At 43.0% G+C, this 20,071-nt stretch overlaps 1 protein-coding gene across 3 annotated transcripts in view; it reads right to left on the bottom strand.

The window, feature by feature from the left end:
* WWTR1 (WW domain containing transcription regulator 1) overlaps positions 1-20,071 on the bottom strand; it is a 174,007-nt gene that overhangs the window by 107,313 nt on the left and 46,623 nt on the right. The window contains exons 1-2 of one of the 3 annotated variants that reach the window (XM_026497264.4): positions 19,678-19,964; positions 18,807-19,240 (exon numbers count right to left, since the gene is read on the bottom strand). In XM_026497264.4, coding sequence (XP_026353049.1) covers positions 18,807-19,237 — 431 coding nt within the window. In that variant the 5' untranslated portion in view covers positions 19,238-19,240; positions 19,678-19,964. Of the gene's footprint in view, positions 1-18,806; positions 19,241-19,677; positions 19,965-20,071 lie in introns of those variants that run through there. The other 2 variants (XM_026497265.4, XM_044383476.3) reach the window with 2 other exon arrangements.

Genomic DNA, 20,071 nt, shown 5'->3' with positions numbered 1-20,071 from the left:
GAGATTTGTTTTTTGTCCTTAAGAGTTTACAGATTAAAGAATGAAAATAAAGCATAAGCACTTTCTGTTGGGGCAAAACATCCCGGGTTGTCTTGGATGTTGGAAATATCCAATGCTCAAGTTCATATCAAACTAGTTGTACTATTATGTCTAACCTAAAAGCATCCATTTCCGCCTTTGACCACCCAGTAACATTTTGATTATCTTAACAGCGTGTTCAACATCAGTACCGAGCTCAACCAATATTTCCTCATACCAGTATGTGGTAGGCATGAAGGACAACACCAGGTCCATATTCTAAGAGCTGACTTGTTAGGGAAATGAAATAAGTCCATTCATTCAATGACAAGCCTTACATGACATTTTAATGGACGAGAGAAAAGATCGAGTGCCAAATTACCCAGACAGATCGAGTTAGTCTGGGGATCCGGGGTAACAGGTGATCCTTTCGAGCTGGTTGGTCCAATTAGGTGTTAGAGAGGAGACGGGGTCGGCTGAATGTTAACAGACCAATCGAGAGAGGAACACATTCTAGGCCAGTGAGAGAAATGACACGCTACTCTTCATCAGCAAGTCCAAAGACAAGGCAGTCTGAAGAACTATGCAGAGGCCATGAGCATGAAATAGAAAACTGGAGAGAGAAGCACCTTCATGATCATAATGGGCCGCCTTCAGGCCTGTATTAACATATTCCAAAAAATCACTGCTCGGTTATATCCACGTATGCCTTGTCATGAAGGTAACAGCCTGGAAAGGGATACAAGTCCCAAGTAAGTGCAGTTTAACTCCTTGACATTTGTATTTTTAAAGAGTTCATATGAAGGGCAATGGCATTAGCATAATACTGCCTCTGGACTTTGGATTTTTAACCAAACGTTAAAAATGAGTCGTTTCTCTTGTCTCTGTGTGTGTTTCCCTCACTCCCTTGGCTCATTTCTCTTTTCTCTTCCTTTATTTTTCTCTCTCCACCCTTTTCTGTGTAAGTTAAAAAAAAAACAACAAAAAAATCAATGCCACAAGCCTGTACGTTTAAATTCAGCCCACATGACATTTCCTTCGAGTTTAATTGCTTCCATACAATTTATATCCGCTAGTCACGCTAGACCCCAGAGTATTAAACATGCTCTTTTACAAAGAAGCTCTTGTCCTATAATAACCCCCATAATCAAAGTGCAGGAATTATGGGTAAGGCCCAGCCAGATGATGGGCGAAACAAACAGGTTTTTAAATTCACCCAAAGCAGGCTTAGGGCAGGAAGCAAATCAAAGCCAGCCACTCCACCATCAGGCTTGGGAGCAGAAACACGGGAGCACTAGCTCAAACAGAGGTCTGGGTATCTCTCCATGTCCAGCAAGTCTAAATGAAGTCAGACAGTTTATCTCTGGGTCACCATACACGCCACTTAGAGACACCAGGTTACATTCTCTCTGCTTTCAAGTCAGCCCATCCAAAAAAGTCCTACCAAGGGTCCCTGTTCAAAACATCTTTAAGATGAAAAAATATCATTTTTCTTTGTTATTCTCAGTAGACTAAAATTACCTCTTCTATCTTCCTATAAACTACTCGGGCAGATTTTTCTGGCCATGTTCTACAGGAAAGGACATCTACAAACATCTCAAGGTGTCTTATAAACCCTTATCTTTCTGGACACTTGTTCAACCTACCCCATTATCCTTCTGTCCTCTAAATAAACCACCTCCCCAAAAGTTCACCTTTGAAATTTTACACCTGTTTAGAGGCCCTGACATGACTCCTTAGATCTCCCTTATTCAGGAAGCCCACTCTGCACAAGAACTGTGCCTATTTTTCTTATAAAATCCCTTTAAGCAACATTTTTGGTCCTCCTTATATTCAGATAAGTGCCTCTCTACCAGAATCAGAAGTTTCTAAAAAAGAAAACAAACAAACAAACAAAAAAACCCACCAATTTTTAATTCCATGCAATCTCTCCTCATGTTCAAAATCCGTTCAGAGCAAGAGCAAACAATCTGAACTACTCATCAGATCCACACACTCACATCTGAAAGGATTTATTCAGTGTTTCTACAGCTTACCCCTCTGCTTATGCTTCCTTGCTGATTTTCATAAACCAATGATTCTGTCTATGAATAAAAGTTAGAACCAATATACTTTGGATCAGATACGTTATTCTAGTCTTAGAAACTGACAGATGAAAACATTTTGCTTACTTCCAATGAGCTACTTTCGACCTATTGTAATAAAAAACCAATTTCTACGGCTTCTCTAAAACACACAAGGCCATGTGAGTTTTATTTATCTTTTGCATGCTGTACATGTATATTATTTACTATAGTAGTCTAGATCTGGACACACTCAAACCCATAATCTCTTTATGTATCAAGTCACTAGGCAAATCAAAGAAAAATCAGACTTTAAAAACATTCATTTAGAAGCTCATACTTACATTTGGGGAAGGGAACCTTATATTTTAATGGTATGAGATATTATTTATTACGCAATGTCCTTTTATCTTGTGCCACAATATAACTTTTTTGTTCTAAACTTGGCCGACTTTACTCTCACTGTACAAAACAGACATTGTTTTAAAAACTCATTTGTAATAAGTGTCAGTAAGTATGATCTTTCATTTCAGCTGAAACAACCCCGTGGCATCAGTTTACACCTCCATGCTCACTGGGAAGTTTATAATACTCTTTTCAAGAGCTCTGGAAACTAGACTCCGAATAGATACATACCAGTCAACCAGGATGTTGACCAGGGCTCACAAGGACCTTCAGAGAACTTGTAAAACTTAACTTGTTTCTAACGCTTTGCTTTAAGGGGAGTATGGAGAATGACTTTTAATTAGTCACACCATGGGCCCTCCAATCCACACACGGGGTAAGCTGGACGTTCCAATGCATGTGCAACTGGGAAATCCGCGTCCTGTAATGGTATTCCACTGATTAACTAGGGCTGGCCAACTATTAGGTTAAATCAAAAGCACTGTGGCAAAACCTGACTTGCTTTACCGTGGCTAATAATTTAAAAAGGCCGTGCTGGTCCATCCCCTGCACCGCTCACCTGACAAAGTTTCAGGCGAAAGTTTCAACAATTCTGGATCTAACCTTTAAAATCGTTTCTTTCATGTTGACACTCCAAATGGTCCATGATTATTGACCCTACAATCTAATCTTCTCCTACTGTTAAATATCTGTTAATAATCACTGACTGCTCAATAGTCATTAAAATGTAAGCAACAGACAAATACAGAGAACAATGGATCCACTGTCCACTGTATGGGTTGTACAGCCCTTGGACCTTTGCTGAGAACTCTGCTTTCCAAAGCCCAAAGCATAGCCCTTGCTATCCTAACACTTACAGAAATGCGACATCAATAAGCTCGAATTTAATTTTTTCAGACCACAAATAACTAAACTTTTTAAAAAGCCTAAGTAAAGAAGCAATTGTATTTGTAAAACACACTTGGGTAGAGCTTTACCTTTAAGTATCTCATCCTTTCTCTCTTCCTAACTTTCCTTCCTTCAAGTTTTTCTACAATATATATTTACGGTTGGATTTTAGGTTAAAATGCACAAAAAGACAAATACAGGTTGGATGGTATAATTACTTAAGAGGAATTCATATTTGCCAAAAGTTCTATATGCATAGGCTAGTATTTCACACAGTACATAAAACAAAGACCCATAAAAGTGGAAACAGTTGCACTAGAGAATGTGTCTTCAGAAAACCTATGTACTTTTATAAATAGCACTGAAGTTTACTGCTTCTTTTATGATTCTTGATCCCAACTACTAACTTTACATATTTATACATATCCCAAACCAGTAACAAGGCTACCAGGAACTCCCAAATCAGCAGAGACAGCAGAATGGCCTTTTTTTTTTTTTTTTAAGATTTTATTTATTTACTTGACAGAGAGAGAGACAGCCAGCGAGAGAGGGAACACAAGCAGGGGGAGTGGGAGAGGAAGAAGCAGGCTCCCAGCAGAGGAGCCTGATGTGGGGCTCGATCCCAGAACACTGGGATCAAGTCCTGAGCCAAAGGCAGATGCTTAACGACTGAGCCACCCAGGGGCCCCCAGAATGGCCTTTTGACTACAAAATGTATCCAAGCCCAAACTCCAACTCAAACCAGTTTGATACAATCAAACATGTTCTATTTACCTTATACTGTGAAAGGGTAAACTGGCCTCACATTTACCTGCATAATTTTGGAATCTCCTTTGCCAGGTATCAGAATCAGTTTCCGCAAATGGAGAAAGAAAGATAGGGAAGATAAACGTTTATCTGAAACAACAGTTACATAATATTCTGAACCATAAAGTTTTAACTGATACTCACCAAACATAATCTGCTATTTTTATGGCCGCCATTAAGTATGACACGTCCCAGCAATAACAGTCCTGTGTGCTACAAACTGTGGCAAAGGTTTTACCACAGTCAGGATTGGAGACTGTAATTTTCCTCATGGCAAGGGATTATCATATCAATTAGAGTAATATTTTTACTCAAGTCTTTTAACTTATCTCGGTCAGTTATAAAACACTGATTTCAAACCTTGTTTTAACAGGATGTTTGAATAAGCAAATGTGTGGTCTTTCCATATGGCACTGGATCCGGACAGAGAGAGAACCATGCTCCTTAGCAGGGACATGGTAGAGTATATGGGAATTTGGGGGATGCCCCTTATCTAACGGAGATGCTTATTTTCTTCATTTTTCCCTCTTCAAAAAAAGACTGTAGAATTAGTACCCCTGGCCCCAGCCCTTGCCCTACCCTGGGGAAAGAAAACGGCCTCAGTGGAAAAACCATTCACTGAAAATTTGTCAGTTCTTCCTATGACACAGAATTAACCATTCTTCTTTCTTGCAGACAATTTTCTCCCCTGGATTTCTTGTACTATTGTCTGCATTTCCTCCAACCTCTCCGGCTGTCTCTCCTTTACAGAGTCTGGACTTCTCTTCTGACTCCATCTGTAATCTCTCTCTCTGGGATCTCAGCCATACCTGGATTAGAATAATTATATATATAATAATTATAAATATTTACATATAACATAATCAGAGAGAAAGTTCTGAAAATATACATACATCTCCCTTGGATATCTTAAATTCACCTCAAACTCAACATGTGAAAAACTTTCCCAACCTCTTCTAAACTTACTTCCTGCTTGTCACAATTAGAGGCACCTCTGTTTGTGCCATGGACAGCCAGCAACTTGCAAATCTTCCTTCTCACCTCTTTTCCTCACTCCCCATATTTAATCCATTGCCAAAGCCCGTCAAATTACTTCCTTAATATCCCTTCAATGGCTTCACTTCTTCCCTTTGCTAAAACCACCAAAGCAATCTCCCAGCGATTAAATCACTCTTATGAGTACTTTCATTCCAGAGTGGGAGATTATTCAAGTCACTGCTCCTGAATTCTGAAACTACAGCTAGAACGTCTACCCCCATTTCATCCCAGTATGGCCCGCAGCAGAAAGTCTTTGAAAACCTGATCAGTTTTGGAGTACCAAGGACATCAACTTTCCGAACCACAAAGCTAAACCCCAGTCTCTGAACCACAGTTACGCCACCAAAGCTTTTCACCCTGAGACCTCTTCATCAGGCATCACATCTAGTTCTCCATAATTTAACCCATATCTATACTCAGTTCTGAGGTTATGTGAGGGTCAGCAAGGAACAAAGACCACCCACACTGTGCTTCCCACAATACCAGAACCACCAAGTGATGTCATTATAAATGAAATCATGTAATGCATAATAAAATCCCTGGGAGATATACAAGCAATTGTGAACCGTGGTTACATCTGAGGAGTAAAACTAGTGGGTGGAGTACTTTTACTTTTCACTTTATATCCTTCAGCTCTGCTTAATTTTTTATTTTTTAAAAAGCTAGCTTTTAGGGGCGCCTGGGTGGCTCAGTCGGTTGAGCATCCAACTCTTGGTTTCAGCTCAGGTCATGATCTCAGGGTCCTGGGATGGAGCCCCATGTCAGCAGGGAGTCTGCTTGTCCCTTTGCCCCTCCCCCTGCTCTTGCTCTCCCTCTCTCTCTCAAATAATTTTTTTTAAAGCCTGTTTTTTAAAATAAACCTAGAAGAAAAATCGAGTCAGTAAGAGTGATGTCTGCTCACTTTAATTACATTTATCATTTGCTTGCATTTTCCACTTTTTGATGGGTTATCAATGGCATTGTCAACTTCTGAATCCTAGCCCACGTTTTTCATGGACAAATTGAGAGAAAGACAAATATTCGATATCACAATATTTGCAGAAATGCCACCCCGAAGGAATATATATCTTTACTAAAGAATCCAGCATGCTTATTTTTCTCCAGTCACCATGTTTTGCACTGAATCTATAGATGACAGTGCTTGCAGGTAGATTAGTCACAAGAAAGAACAGCATCTGGGTTTACCTCCAGTGTTCAGAATTGAAGTGTGCCAAAGGGTATTTTTAAAACAATGAGCACAGGGGCCATAAAGACATACATATATTATGTACTAGAAAATAGATGATAATCATCCTTTGCGCCACAGAACTTTTTGCGTATTAAGACTCAATATTCAACATCTTAGATTCATTATTTTTGTGAAGTTAGTGAGAGGTACAATAAATTAACTGGCTGATAGATACATAAAAGGCAGTTGAAAGGATGGATGGAAAAATAAAATGATACATAGATAAATGGATGGATGGATGAAAAGGAAGGAAGGAAGGAAGGAAGGAAGGAAGGAAGGAAGGAAGGAAGGAAGGAAGGAGGGAAGAAAGAAAGAAAGAAAGAAAGAAAGAAAGAAAGAAAGAAAGAAAGAAAGAAAGAAGATGAGAAAAGAGAAGAAAAAAGAAAGTTAAGAGAAACATATCAGCATCTCTCAAAATACCCATGGAAAGGGATCAGTGTTTTTCTATTTTCAATCTGTCAAGACCAGTATGTGGTCCTATTGCAGATGCCTTGTACATAGCTTGGGCCACAGATGACTCATCACACTAATTTGGCACACCCAAATTACCGTGTTCCATTAGACAATCCCACTGATCACGTGCTTAGATGTCACAGCAGTATCATTTTGCATACAAGTTTCCAAACATTCTTGACTTCTGTATCTAGTCTGTCACCGGTGAGTTACATACACCTGCACACTAGTGTCAGTTCAGAGACCACACTTTGAGTCTCACTGAGATACCTGATCAGCCACTTCATGCTGGGATGCCATTCATTCTGATCAGTAGGGCATCCATCTAACTGGCCGGGTGTGTTGGCCAGACCATGTATCACCAATGTCAGACCACGTAACACCCTTGTAATAAGAAGGCTGGATATAATGATTAATAGTTAGGATAGTAGATGATTGATAATTAGATAACAGACTAGACAGGTAATTAATTAGACAGGGGCCATTCTGCTGCTCTACTGGTGTACAGCATCTCTAGATAAAGTGTTAACAATGGTTCTCTAAAACCAGGGATCTAGGGAAGATCAGAAGAACTTATTTTTCCATTTGCATTCCCCCACTAGTGTTTGGGTACGTATTACTTTTATAATTAAAAAGAGAAAATCGGAAACAATCTAAATGTCCCATCAATAAGGGATCAGTTTTAAAAAAAATTATGCTGCATCCTGTACGACAGAATATTATGAGGTCCTTAAATGAGGATGGAAGAATAAACACCAAGACATACTAAGTGAAAACAGGTGCAGCTGAGTGTGAATAGTACACTACCGTTTGCACCATACTGAAAATAGTCTAAGTGGGTATATACATCCACATGCTTATACTCGCACAGAGTTTCTTTGGAAAGAAACTGGTGCTCTAGGGAGCTGACCAGAGGACTAGGGGAGGGTGAAACTTCTCACAGTATATGCTTTGGTACTATTTGAATTTTTTATCATTTATATGTATTTACTACCTATTCAAAACCTTTTTTTTTTTTTAATTTAAAGAAGTTATCTGAAAACATTAACACGTGATTCAGTGTTGTGACTTCCTGTGAAAAGGCTCTCAACAGGCTTCACTAAGAGTTCAGGAAGGATGTGCTTGAGAGGGAGGCCCCGAGCTGCTCGGCCAGGTATCCTCAAGGTACAGGGCCTAGGTGGGCTTCGGTGTAATAACTGTGCTTCTGGAATCTCCACTTTGCCTCTGCCCAGTTGATCAGCCTCAGAGAAACAGACAGTATCCAAAACCACAAGAGAGTATTCTGGAAACAGCCAGACCCACAAGCTATTCATTTATAAGCAGAAATGGCAGACTGAGTGGAAGTGGGCCTGAGTCAAGAGCAGCCTCACATCCTACTAACTTGGAAAGCAAAGACCACCCACTCTTGTGAAACAGCACATACTAAATCAAATATTTGATAGATGGATAGGTCTATGGAGGGACAGATGGGTGAATGAATTGTTATGAAAAGTTCTATCATCTCAGGCTTTTAAATCAGTATAAAATCCATAGTTCCTTAAACAACTAGGAAGATCTCAACATAAGAGACAATAGTGGGACCTTGTGCTCCATTGGGATAAAGCCAGGACTGGTGTATCTCAAAATGAGGGGTTGAGAAAATTGACATTGACTAGCAAAAGGTCAGTGTGCCCGTCCTAGCTGAGGTTCTAGAGCCCCAATGGGATGGACAGTCATCCACCAACCATCACTTACCTTTCAACCCAAGTCAGGCCAGACTTTTCTTGACCTCAAAAACACACCCTGAACACTTCTGCCCCTGAACTTCTCTTCCTACCCCCTCTTTCCTAGAAGGCCTCTTTGCTCACCTACCCACATTCCTCCCATTTTTCCAGGCTGCATGTATGTCCAACCATCTTTACAGAGACTTCTCTGCACACCCACTCCCTCTACCCATCTTCTCCACTGCGCCATAGTATGTGGAGCTATGATTCTAAACTTGCTGTCCAAGGGGCACAGACATGATGGAATTACATTCGCGAGCATGGCAGATTCCTAAGAGGACTTCTAGTGTACGAGCCTGCAATGCAGATGGCCACCAGGAAGTATCAGAGGAGTCCTTCCTTACCAAGCACCCACCTACTGGCCAGGCACTGTGCTCAACTTATACAATGACGAGCAAGACAATTATCAATCTTGCCCTCATGGAGGTGCAAAGAGAAATAACTAAGTAAAAACATGGCAGTAATGCCATGGCTGGGGAGCCACGGGGCTATGGGAGAACAGCAGCAGGAGCGTCTACACTAGTGTGGGGGCCTGTGAGTCAGGGAAAACCTCCTGCAGGGGTGGCATCCAAGAGGACGCCTGAAAGGAGCACAGGAGTTAACCAGGCAAGAAGCAGGAAAATAATGTTCCAGGCACAGGTAACAGATTGTGCCAAGTTCCTGGGGCCAGCGGGAGGACAGCCAATGGGAGAACTAAGAGACGTTCAGCACGGCTGCAAGTTTCGGACCTGTAACCATAATAGAAACGACTGCCTTATTATGACACACCTCCCAAGAGCTTCCAACACACGGCGGGCAGCTGCTCTAGGCTCTAGTGCCGCAGAGGGTCCAGAGGAAGCTAGTTAGCCCGATTTCGTCTGTGTTCTCTCTGTCTCGCCCCAGCCAGACCGTCAGCTGCCTGAGGTCGGGCAAACCTGCCACGCGCTTCTCCCCTCACAGCATACTGCACGGGGCTAGCACACAAGAGAAGTTCAGTGATTTTTCATCGTCGATGCTGAAACAGCTAACGGTCCTTTTGGTGGCATGAAGGAAAGGTCTCAGGAGATCGCGCACACATCCCTGCCACCACCATCTCAACCGGCAACAGTAACAGTAATAAATAAACTGTCAGCAGTGCTTACGGTGCCAGCCACAGCACTGAGCACTTTACGTATATTTCCTGATTACACTTCGTCATTCAAGCAAGTGAGTATCGTTTCTTCCTTTCGTATTTGTCATCTGCTGCGCCTGGATGGAAGGTTAAGTCCAGGAAGGACTGCATGCAAATTAAGAATACGCTGAAGGAAATTCGTGTGCCCTAAGGATCTGCCATAATCCTACTTCTTATCCTGAGGGGACTTTAAATGGAGAATTCTGGGTTAAGAGTTTAGCAATTACTGTCAGTTCATTCCTAAAGAAAATAACCCAAAACAAGAAAAACACAAGCAGTTCTCAAAGAGCATCCGTTTGGTAACCTAAGCTCCAGGCTTCAGTTACTGAGTTATGGCTAGGAGATGTCCCCACACCCTACCACACCTACCCCAATCTACAATTCCATCTTTTACGTCATCTCTACACCCCACATGGGGCTCGGACTCACAACCCTGAGATCAAGAGTCGCAAGCTCCATCGACGGAGCGAGCCACAGGTCCCTACGACTTTATCTTTACATGCTTCTTTGCTTTCTTTCTCCTACAGTTTTTGTAACTCCCCCACCCTCCAATTTAATAAGAAATATATGGGGCACTTGGGTGGCTCATATGGTTGAGTGTCTGCCTTCAGCTCGGGTCGTGATCCCAGGGTGCTGGGATGGAGATGCACGTGGGGCTCCCTGCTTCTCCTTCTCCCTCTATTGGTGCCCCTGCTTGTGCTCTCTCGCTCTGTCAAATAAATAAATAAAATCTTCCAGAAAAGAAAAGAAAAGAAACATACGTTTATTGCAGGACATCTGGAACATACAGGAAGTAAACAAGAAAAATCATCCAGAATTCCAGAAATGACCACTGGAAACATTTGGTATCTATCCTTCTAGCAGATACACACACATACAAACACACAACTTTGAAAGTAAAATCAGGATTATGCTATTACCACAAGGTATTGTCATTGCTGGTTTTCTTGTGTTATATCCTACTTGTCTGGTATTTAGGACTTTTTATTTCCAAGTATTAATAATTAATTATTAAATCAAGAGATATAAATGAGAATATACTACATATTCACAAAGCACACTGGAAAAAAAACTGTAACTTGATTCGAATATTAAAATCTCAACTATAAAAATAATAACGAAAGGCACAGAAAAGGTTTCCCAAAGTATGATCTGTTAACCATTTCCGAGTGGATGGCAAATGATGAAGCTGGAATAAAAATATTCAAATCACATGAGTTTGTGAAATACTGGCTTCAACAAAAACAAACCAGTTTTTCTGATAAGTGACTCTGGAGTCTTTAACGTATATTGTGAAATTCCAAGAGAGGGACAGAGCATGCAACATATCCCAAACTTCCTGGTCCAGAAACCCCATGTTCACAAAGCATCTGAATGAACTGGGGTTCAAAGAATACAGTTTGGAAAACACTGCTCTCCTGATATTTCAATGCACTAAAATACGCAGTCGCCCTCAGACCAGTGAAAGGGCCACCCTCTCAGAATCTGCCCTTCACTAATAAGCTCATTACTTTAGTCCTCAGTCTTTCAAACCACCTTTCAAAAAGAAAACCCTTCCCTGAACTGGTTGATTCTTTTTTTTTTTTTTTTAAGATTTTACTTACTCGGGGCGCCTGGGTGGCACTGCGGTTAAGCGCCTGCCTTCGGCTCAGGGTGTGATCCTGGCGTTATGGGATCGAGCCCCACATCAGGCTCTTCTGCTATGAGCCTGCTTCTTCCTCTCCCACTCCCCCTGCTTGTGTTCCCTCTCTCGCTGGCTGTCTCTATCTCTGTCGAATAAATAAATAAAATCTTTAAAAAAAAATTAAAAAATTAAAAAAAAAAAAAGATTTTACTTACTCATTTGAGAGAAAGACAGAGAGCATGAGCAGGTTGGGGGGGGCAAGGGCAGAGGGAGAAGCAGACTCCCCACTGAGCAGGGAGCCCTAGGCGGGACTCGATCTCAGGACCCTGGGATCATGACCAAAGCCAAAGGCAGACGCTTAACCCACTGAGCCACCCAGATGGGTTGATTCTTTTACTTCCATCACCTTCTCCTGTGGTCAGATACATAACAGAAGAAGGAAGAGAAAGGGGAGAATGATATATAAGGCTGTAATTCCTCCAGGTCCTAACTGGTCAACAAACAAAAACCAAGACTCAATACCGCCTCTAACTCTACAGTATTTTAATTCTCATCGATCTCTGCAACGATAAAGGCAAGGTGAAGCACCCTGGCTCTTTTTTCCCTTGAAACTATTTTACTAACATTATTTAATTAACCCTCTTTAACAAGCCCTCCTCAGTGTACCTGATCCTGACATCCATCAGGTCATCTGCCATCCCTGTCACATCTGTGTTCCCTACAAAATGATACGTACTTATTAATGGTGGAAACTTTGATAAGAATAACATATAAATAGGCACTGTGGATATACTATCCATTTCTGGATTGTTTTTCTCATCACCTCTCCCCCTCTTCAGCACCAAGAGCTCCAAATTTGACCACCCAGATGGAGTTCAGAAGCAAACTCCAAAGCTCCATCCACCACTCCAGAGTTATCTGGTCACCAAGGAGACCTAATTACAGGGCCTAATTATGGGCACGTAATTGGCATGAGGCATCATGGTGCAGGGGCAGGAGTACAGGTTTTAGAATCACATAATTCTAATCCCATCGCTGTCACTCACCTGATACGTGACCCTGAGCCACTTACTCAACTTCATTGAGCCTCAGTTTCCTCAAGAACAAAATGAGATAATAATATGTACCTACTGTTCACAGGGTCACTGTAAGGGTCAAAAAAGTGTATATATATATATTATATATATAATATATATATAATATATATATATACACACACACACACACATATATGAAAGCGCCTAGGTTTATGAAAAAAAAAGTTTCACACACACGTGTTAGGAGTGTGTGCCACAGGTGACTCTGGGGTTGTCTCTCTGGAAAGCACTGACTCAGCTCCTGCCTTGTCTGGCACAGACCAGGTCATCAACAGATGTCACTTACCCCCCTCCTCTTCTTTCTCCACTTCTTGATCCTTTCCCCCTCCCACCGCCACCTTACACACAAAATCGGCCCAAATAGTAGCTATGAGCCAGATTCCCAAAAAACTGAGAAGTAGACCGTCTTCAGAAGGGGTAGGATATCCTCTGCCCAGGATGCTGAAGTCACAGGGCACCCACAGTGGGCATTCCTATTCAGGTTTTTCAACAGGAAAATTGACTCAGTCTTTATTATAAATTTAATGACTTTCAATTCCAGATCCAAGTTGTCATTCAGAGCCATAACTATAACCAAGAGCACAACCAGCTTTTATCCTATTGCCAAGGTTTCTGCATCTGACTTTGGCCAGGTAGAGAGGGTATGTGTGTGGACAGAGAGGCAACCGGAGGCAAGAATGAACTTGTACTGAAAGTCCGCTAGGTGCCAGACACTTCAAATATGTTATCTCATCTAGTCTTTCAAAATATCATGAAATAGGTATTACTCTTACTAATAGGTATTTTACAGACAAGGAAACTGAGGCAGCTGGCAATATTTTTTAAGGACAAAAGGCCCTTCATGAAAACAACTATATTATATTGCCATCCAAAGGCAAACAGAAAAAAAAAAAAAAACACCAGAGGCAGTTCTTTTTTAAGAAAATAAATTTAAAACAAAAACTTTTAAAATAAATATTTTCAAGTTAAAAAGTATCTGAACATTTTACCTCCCACAAACACTTCTTAATAAGTTACCCAAGCATGGGTGCCTGGGTGGCTCAGTCAGTTAAACATCTGCCTTTGGCTCAAGTCATGATCCCAGGGTCCTGAGATCGAGTTCCGTGTAAGGCTCCCTGCTCAGGGGGGAGTCTGCTTCTCCCTGTCCCTCTGCCTCTCCCCTGCTTGTTCTCTCTCTCTCTCTCAAGTAAATAAATAAATCTTTTAAAAAAAAAAAAGTTACTCAAGCATGTACTCCAGCAAAATGAGGGCATAAACCAAAAAAGAGGAAGACATTAGAAAAGGAAATGCTACTTCCCACCCATGGAGAGAAGTAAACAGAAGTGCCGGGATGACAGCTCTGTTGGAGGTGTAGAGAACAATCGGAATCCAGAATGGCATAGAAAGATAAAGGAATCTGGGCATAAAAGCTTAGGGAAACAAGACATGCTAGAACTGATGGAATTTAGAGCCTAAAAAATTTTGAGAGGCAAATAATATAGAAACAAATAAAAAGGCAATTAGAAATACTTGAAAAAATGATTCAGAAAGTCAAGGTCCAATTATGAAGAAACAAAAAGGTGACACAAATTTAAACAACTGGTTAAGAGCTTGAGGGGTGCCTGGGTGATGGTCAGTCAGCTCAGGTGATGGTCTCAGGGTGGTAGTTATGGAGCCGCGTGGGGCCCTGTGCTCAGCTCTGAGTCGGCTTGAGATTCTCTCTCCCTCTCCCTCTGCTCCACCTCACCCCTCCACTTGCAAGCTCGCGCTCTCTTTATCATTAAAATAAAAAATAAAATCTTTAAAACAAACAAAAAAGAGTCTGATGGAAAGAAAGAATCCATTCAACTTTGCTGCCGGATATATCCTCCTTTGATTGCCCAGGAGTCCTGACACCATACTGAATGTAACAAGTCTAAAATTTAATCTTAATATAAAAGGCAACATTGGGCCCGTGGGTGGCTCAGTCGTTAGGGATCTGCCTTCCGCTGCCATCATGATCCTGGAGTCCTGGGATCGAGCTCCGCATGGGGCTCCCTGCTCAGTGGGAAACCTGCTTCTTGGTCTCCAACTCCCCCCTGCTTGTGTTCCCTCTCTCGCTGTCTCTGTCAAATAAATATATAAAATCTTTAAAAAAAATAAAAGGCAACGAATTATATTTATAGAAATGTACTAATGTAAATGTTGTCTCTGGATTTTCAACTTTAATAATAACTTATGAATAAGAAGGTCAAGTTAAGAGCAAAGCACACTTTTATTTGTTATGGGTTCAGGGCTTTGGACGTTAAGGTGTCATGGACATAGTGAACTGGAGAACAGGTAGCCCCCAAACCTCCTTGACTTACAAAAGGGGTAATCTAGAAATACTGCCAAAAGTTGACAAAGGATAACAAAGGTGATCTAACAGACAAACTAAAACTGATATAAATATCAAATCTGGGGGAGGAAAAAAAAGTTTAAGGAGCTACATTCTCATTTTCAGTCAGAAGCTAGAAGTTGATAAATAAAACAAATTGTGGTAAAAGCATATTAGGGTTAAGGAAGTAACAGTCTAAGAATTAAATACAGAAAGAGTTAAAATAAAACCTAAAAGGCTCCCTCTGTGAGCCTTGAGGAGGTGAAGGAAACCATTGTTTTTCAACAAAAGTCCTTCTGTACTATCGATTTGTTACTAAGTGCATAGATCACTCTGACAAAAATAATTTTCTATGACACTTTTCAGAAAAGGGAAAACACTAAAATTACTACTAAAAATTGGGAGTGGCAGGCAAATGTTATCACTGAAATTATATTTAAGAGTGGGGATAAGGGCCTGGGTGGTTCAGTCGGTTAAGCGTCTGCCTTCAGCTCAGGTCATGATCCCAGTCCTGGGATCGAGTCCCAAATTGGGCTCCCTGCTCAGCGGGGAGTCTGCTTCTCCCTCTCCCTCTGCCCCTGTGCCTGCTGTGCTCTCTCTCTCAAATAAATAAACAAAATCTTAAAAAAAAAAAAAAAAGAGTGGGGATAAAATATTTCTTCCTACAGAATTTACTCAAATAAAATTCTTCTGTAAGAATATAAAGTCCTACTGAAGCCAAAATGTTTTCTTCTTTATAAATCTGTTTTCTGGTTTATGTGTAATAAATATTTATAATCATATTTTTTTTTAATTTTAATGTGATCAGTGGTCAAATCAGTGTGCAGGTGGCTGGCTAAGAGCCCACCACCTACATGCCCCCAGCCTGATTTATGAGTTAAAGGGCAGCAGGAACAGAGCAGTAATTTTCAGGGGCCATGTGTTCTAACGTCAACCCTCTCCATTTGTATAATGCCACCCTAAAGAAACACCACAAAGAAAGGTGTGACCGCTCAGAAAAGGTCCCCTTTAAGAGGTAACAAAAAGTCATTACATCATATACTTAGGAACAATCTTACCTAAGAAAATCACAAAAAGCTTTTTAAAGCTTCTTAATGGACAGGCTTTGTTTCCCATAAAGCTTATTGTTCAGCTGGGGAAGTGACAGAGGGGATAAAGGGGGGAGTGAGGGAAACGGAAAAGTGCTCTGTAAGTAGGTGTCAACAGATTAGAGGTCCAGTCCAGGGTCTACCATTAAATAACCACATGACTTTCCCAAAGTCACCCAGTCACCCTTCCCTGGCCTTGGGTTTTCCAGCCAAAAAAACAAAACAAAAAAAAATCAAACCTGACCCTGATCCAATTTAAAATCCTTCTGGGGCGCCTGGGTGGCACAGCGGTTAAGTGTCTGCCTTTGGCTCAGGGCGTGATCCCGGCGTTATGGGATCCAGCCCCACATCAGGTTCCTCCGCTATGAGCCTGCTTCTTCCTCTCCCACTCCCCCTGCTTGTGTTCCCTCTCTCGCCGGCTGTCTCTCTCTGTTAAATAAATAAATAAAATCTTAAAAAAAAAAAATCCTTCTAATTTCTCATTTATAAAAGCCTCGACTGACAGAATCAATGATAGGATACCACTGCTGGCCCCATTTCACAGATGATGGAGCAAAATAGATTTTATGACAACTAATTCAGGGTCAGTTGCCACCATTTTTCAAGCTTCTATTTAATCCATCAAAATATGTTGCCTCTGGAGGCTATGTAACAAAGTATGACATGCAACATTTAACTTACTCCAACTTTAAACAAAGCCCTCCAAAAAACTCCGAGAACTCCTGGCAGATTGCTTGTCTTGAAAGACAACAGTCACGACGACTTTATTTCTTAAATTCCCTTAGTTTCTTGGCCAGAAAGTTTCCACAGGCTGCATCGAATCAGGCTAGCGTACTACCTACACATTTTTTCAGCTGTGGTCGTCACTGACTACCCAGTCAATGAAGATGTACTCTGCTTTGGGCAGCACAGTGGTTGTAGTTGGGGGGATGCACGAATGAACCTGCGCAACTTTCTCTAAACCCAAAGCTAATTTCCATTTTTGCCTTAGTTTCAATCATTCAAAACTTGTACAAAAAAGGGAATTTTTTTGCTTTTTTGGGGGCGGGGGGTCCTTTTTTCTCCTAGCTTTCCTCTGATATTAGGCAAGCCTAGCTCTTCGTATTTTTAATAACCACAGTTGTACTGACCATATATCATATATTTGTGTGCGTCTGCGTGTATTCATAAGCACAGTTTAAAAGTCATTTGGGACCACAAAAGATCCCCCTAAATTACTGTAAATTATTGGTCCATTTTCTATTTGCACTGATTACAAGTCCATTTCTATAAAAAGCACAATAAATATTCAAAACCACATTTACCCAAGTAAACTTAATCCAAGATTTTGGAGCTTTATGTACCATAGAAACTAACATCATCCTTCAAAACAGTATCATCACATTTAAAAACATGTCATGTTATTACATCACATACTTGAATTCCACCAGCCATTTACAAGTTAAAGCATTGAGTACACGTCCAGACTAACGCTCAAAGCCTGGGAGAAGGCCAGTTGTGGAATGACCATCAAGTCTGTTTCAGGACAAGTGCTTCTCAGCATCACACCAACCCCAGAAACAAAATAAAGAGCTCCTTGCACAAGATGTCAACAGCACTGGGATGGGGAAGGAATAACTGGTCACCAGTATCAGCCAAAGAGTTGCCTATAGCAAACCTCATCCATTACTGTGTATTTGTTTTAAGAGCCAACTGACAGCAAAGTATCAAATATTAGTGCCAAAGAAAGGCTTGACTATATTTTTAAAAGAGCACATAATGTCTTAGAATAAGTTTTAAACTAAGGTTTCTCCATCAAAGCAATTTCGGCTTTAAAGTAAAGTCTAAGGAACGTTCTAAGAAGAAGAAGTTTCTGTCCATGGCAGTGAACGGCCAGCCAGTGCAGGCAATCCGGAACCAAGTGGTCCAGCTGGCACAGTCTCCACCCAGGCCATGAACAGCCCGGCCCCCCTTGACCTCACTGGTTACACTGCAAGCTCCAGCATGGTTTCTCCTCTGGAACCTAATTATCTTAGGGTACCACAACTAAAACAATCTTCTTTATGTCTGTGAATATATTTTCTTGTACAGGCTAATGTAAAAATCATCCCATCAGGAAAGCCCTAACAATGTGAAAGAGAAGAATAATAACAAAACAGGCTCCTGATCTGTTGGTATTTTAGGTTACTAAGTACGACATAATAAAACTCCTGACCCAATTTCCACACAATTGATTTTCCAGCCCACAGCTACTTCACCACGGAGTTGCTAATTACATCACTGTGCTGTGTGGTCATTACATCACTCAGCTGGGAGCAGTAAGGCCTACCAGGCAGTGTTCATTTTCCAGCTTGCTTTTCCTAAGAATGGAGAGACTGCAGACCACCTACACTACCAAGAGTCCCTCTCCTACCCAAGCCTCAAAAATGTTCCAGAATTTATCTCTGTGTCACATCCCAACGGACCAGGCTCTGGGGCATCTGACTTGGAGTGGACAGGTAAGGGGGTAAGGGTTTGGGTAAGGGTTTGTGCCCAGAAGTCTCTATCACTATTCCAGACTCAGGGCAAAGTCACCTCTGTGTTTCATGAGAATCATCCCAAAACTACTTTTTTTTTTCCCTCCTACACCACGAGTTTCCAGGTCCCCAATCTCCTGGGACTTCCAGAACCCTGGAAGAACCTCACCAGAAACGCTCTTCTTCTCTTTTACCATTCCGACACCCAGAGGCTCACTCCCTAATTCCAGCTTCCCAGATCTTTCGGAAAGAAACGTGGAGGACACACGCACACGCGCGCGCGCATGCCCGCACCCCAACAAGCATGCGCACCCTGGGCACCGTGACTGTGCCCCCGACTTCGGGCTGACTTACTTGAGGAAGTACCTCTGGCCAGTGGCCGTGAAGGTCATCTCCCAGCCCGGGGGCAGCGGCAGCTCGTCGGTCACATCGTACGACTGCTGGCGGAGGTGCGCGTGCTGCTGCGCTGGACTGCCTGCAGCACCCGCGCCGGTGCCCAGCTGCAGGGACGCGGGCGACGAGTGCGAGCGGACGTGCTGGGCGCCGCTGGCCAGCCGGGGTCCCGGGTGGCCGCCGGACGAGTCGGTACTCGACTGGCGCGAGTGCGAGCCAGAGTCAGGCTCCTTGAAGAACGACTCGGGCAGGATCTTCTTCCGCCACGAGCTGGGCTTGGGGTTCATGACCGAGTTGAAGAGGGCTTCGAGGTCCGTGTCTAGGTCCTGCGTGACGTGGATCACTTGCTGCCCGGGTGGCGGGAGCGGAGGGGGTACCGAGGCCGGATTCATCTTCTGCAAAGAGAAAGGAGGTCAGCTCAGCCTTTTATTTGAAGTCGGAGGAGGGGGTCCGGGGGCAGAATAGAGACAAAAGAAAAAGAGGAGACAGATAGGTGTCCGCCGCAGGATCCCAGACACTCATCGGTAAGGCCAGCCGGATGGGGGAGGGGTCCCTCCTGGCCTCGAGAATTATGCAACTTTCTTGAAGCAAGTAAGTTGCCGCGAGGAGGACGAGAAGGAAGGGCGGGGGTGGGGGGGGGAGTAACTGCACTCGGGAGGTTGCTGAACGGCTGGTGGCGAAGGACAGGTCGCAGCTTTCCCGGGCAGGCAGCCCCCCCCCCCCCCCAGTCTCAACCCAAGCCAGCTCCACGACATCGCGACTCCGGAAGCCCGAGGAGCCCAGACGCCCTGGGGTGGAACGCGGTGAGCGGGCGCGCTCCAGCGGGCTCTACCTGGGCGCGCAGCGAAGCCGAGTCTGGGCGTGCGGCGGCCGCCGTCCCGCCCGAACTCGCCGTCTGGCCTCAGTCGCTCGGGTGCGTCCCGAGCTCGCAGGGCTGTAGTGGGGGCCCGGCTGGCAAATCCCGACCTGGTGCCTGGCAGCCGAGGGGCTACGGCTCTCACATCCCCCGAACCGGCCTCAGGCGTTCGCGCTCCGTGAGAAGGAGGCGGAGGAGAAGCAGACTGCGCGGCCGCCTCGGCTCCCGGACTGTCCCATAAACAAAGTTTGGAGCGAACTCCCACTCCCAGAAAAGAGGCGGGCCCGAAAGTTGAGCTGTTGAATTATGCATGACCTTCAAGTCCTGAGCCAGCCTGCCCCCGCACGTCCCTCCCCTTCCTTCTCCTCCT

The sequence above is a fragment of the Ursus arctos genome, unplaced genomic scaffold (genome assembly GCF_023065955.2).
Source record: "Ursus arctos isolate Adak ecotype North America unplaced genomic scaffold, UrsArc2.0 scaffold_20, whole genome shotgun sequence".
NCBI classification, from domain to species: domain Eukaryota; kingdom Metazoa; phylum Chordata; class Mammalia; order Carnivora; family Ursidae; genus Ursus; species Ursus arctos.
This window is presented reverse-complemented; position numbering and strand designations above follow the sequence as displayed.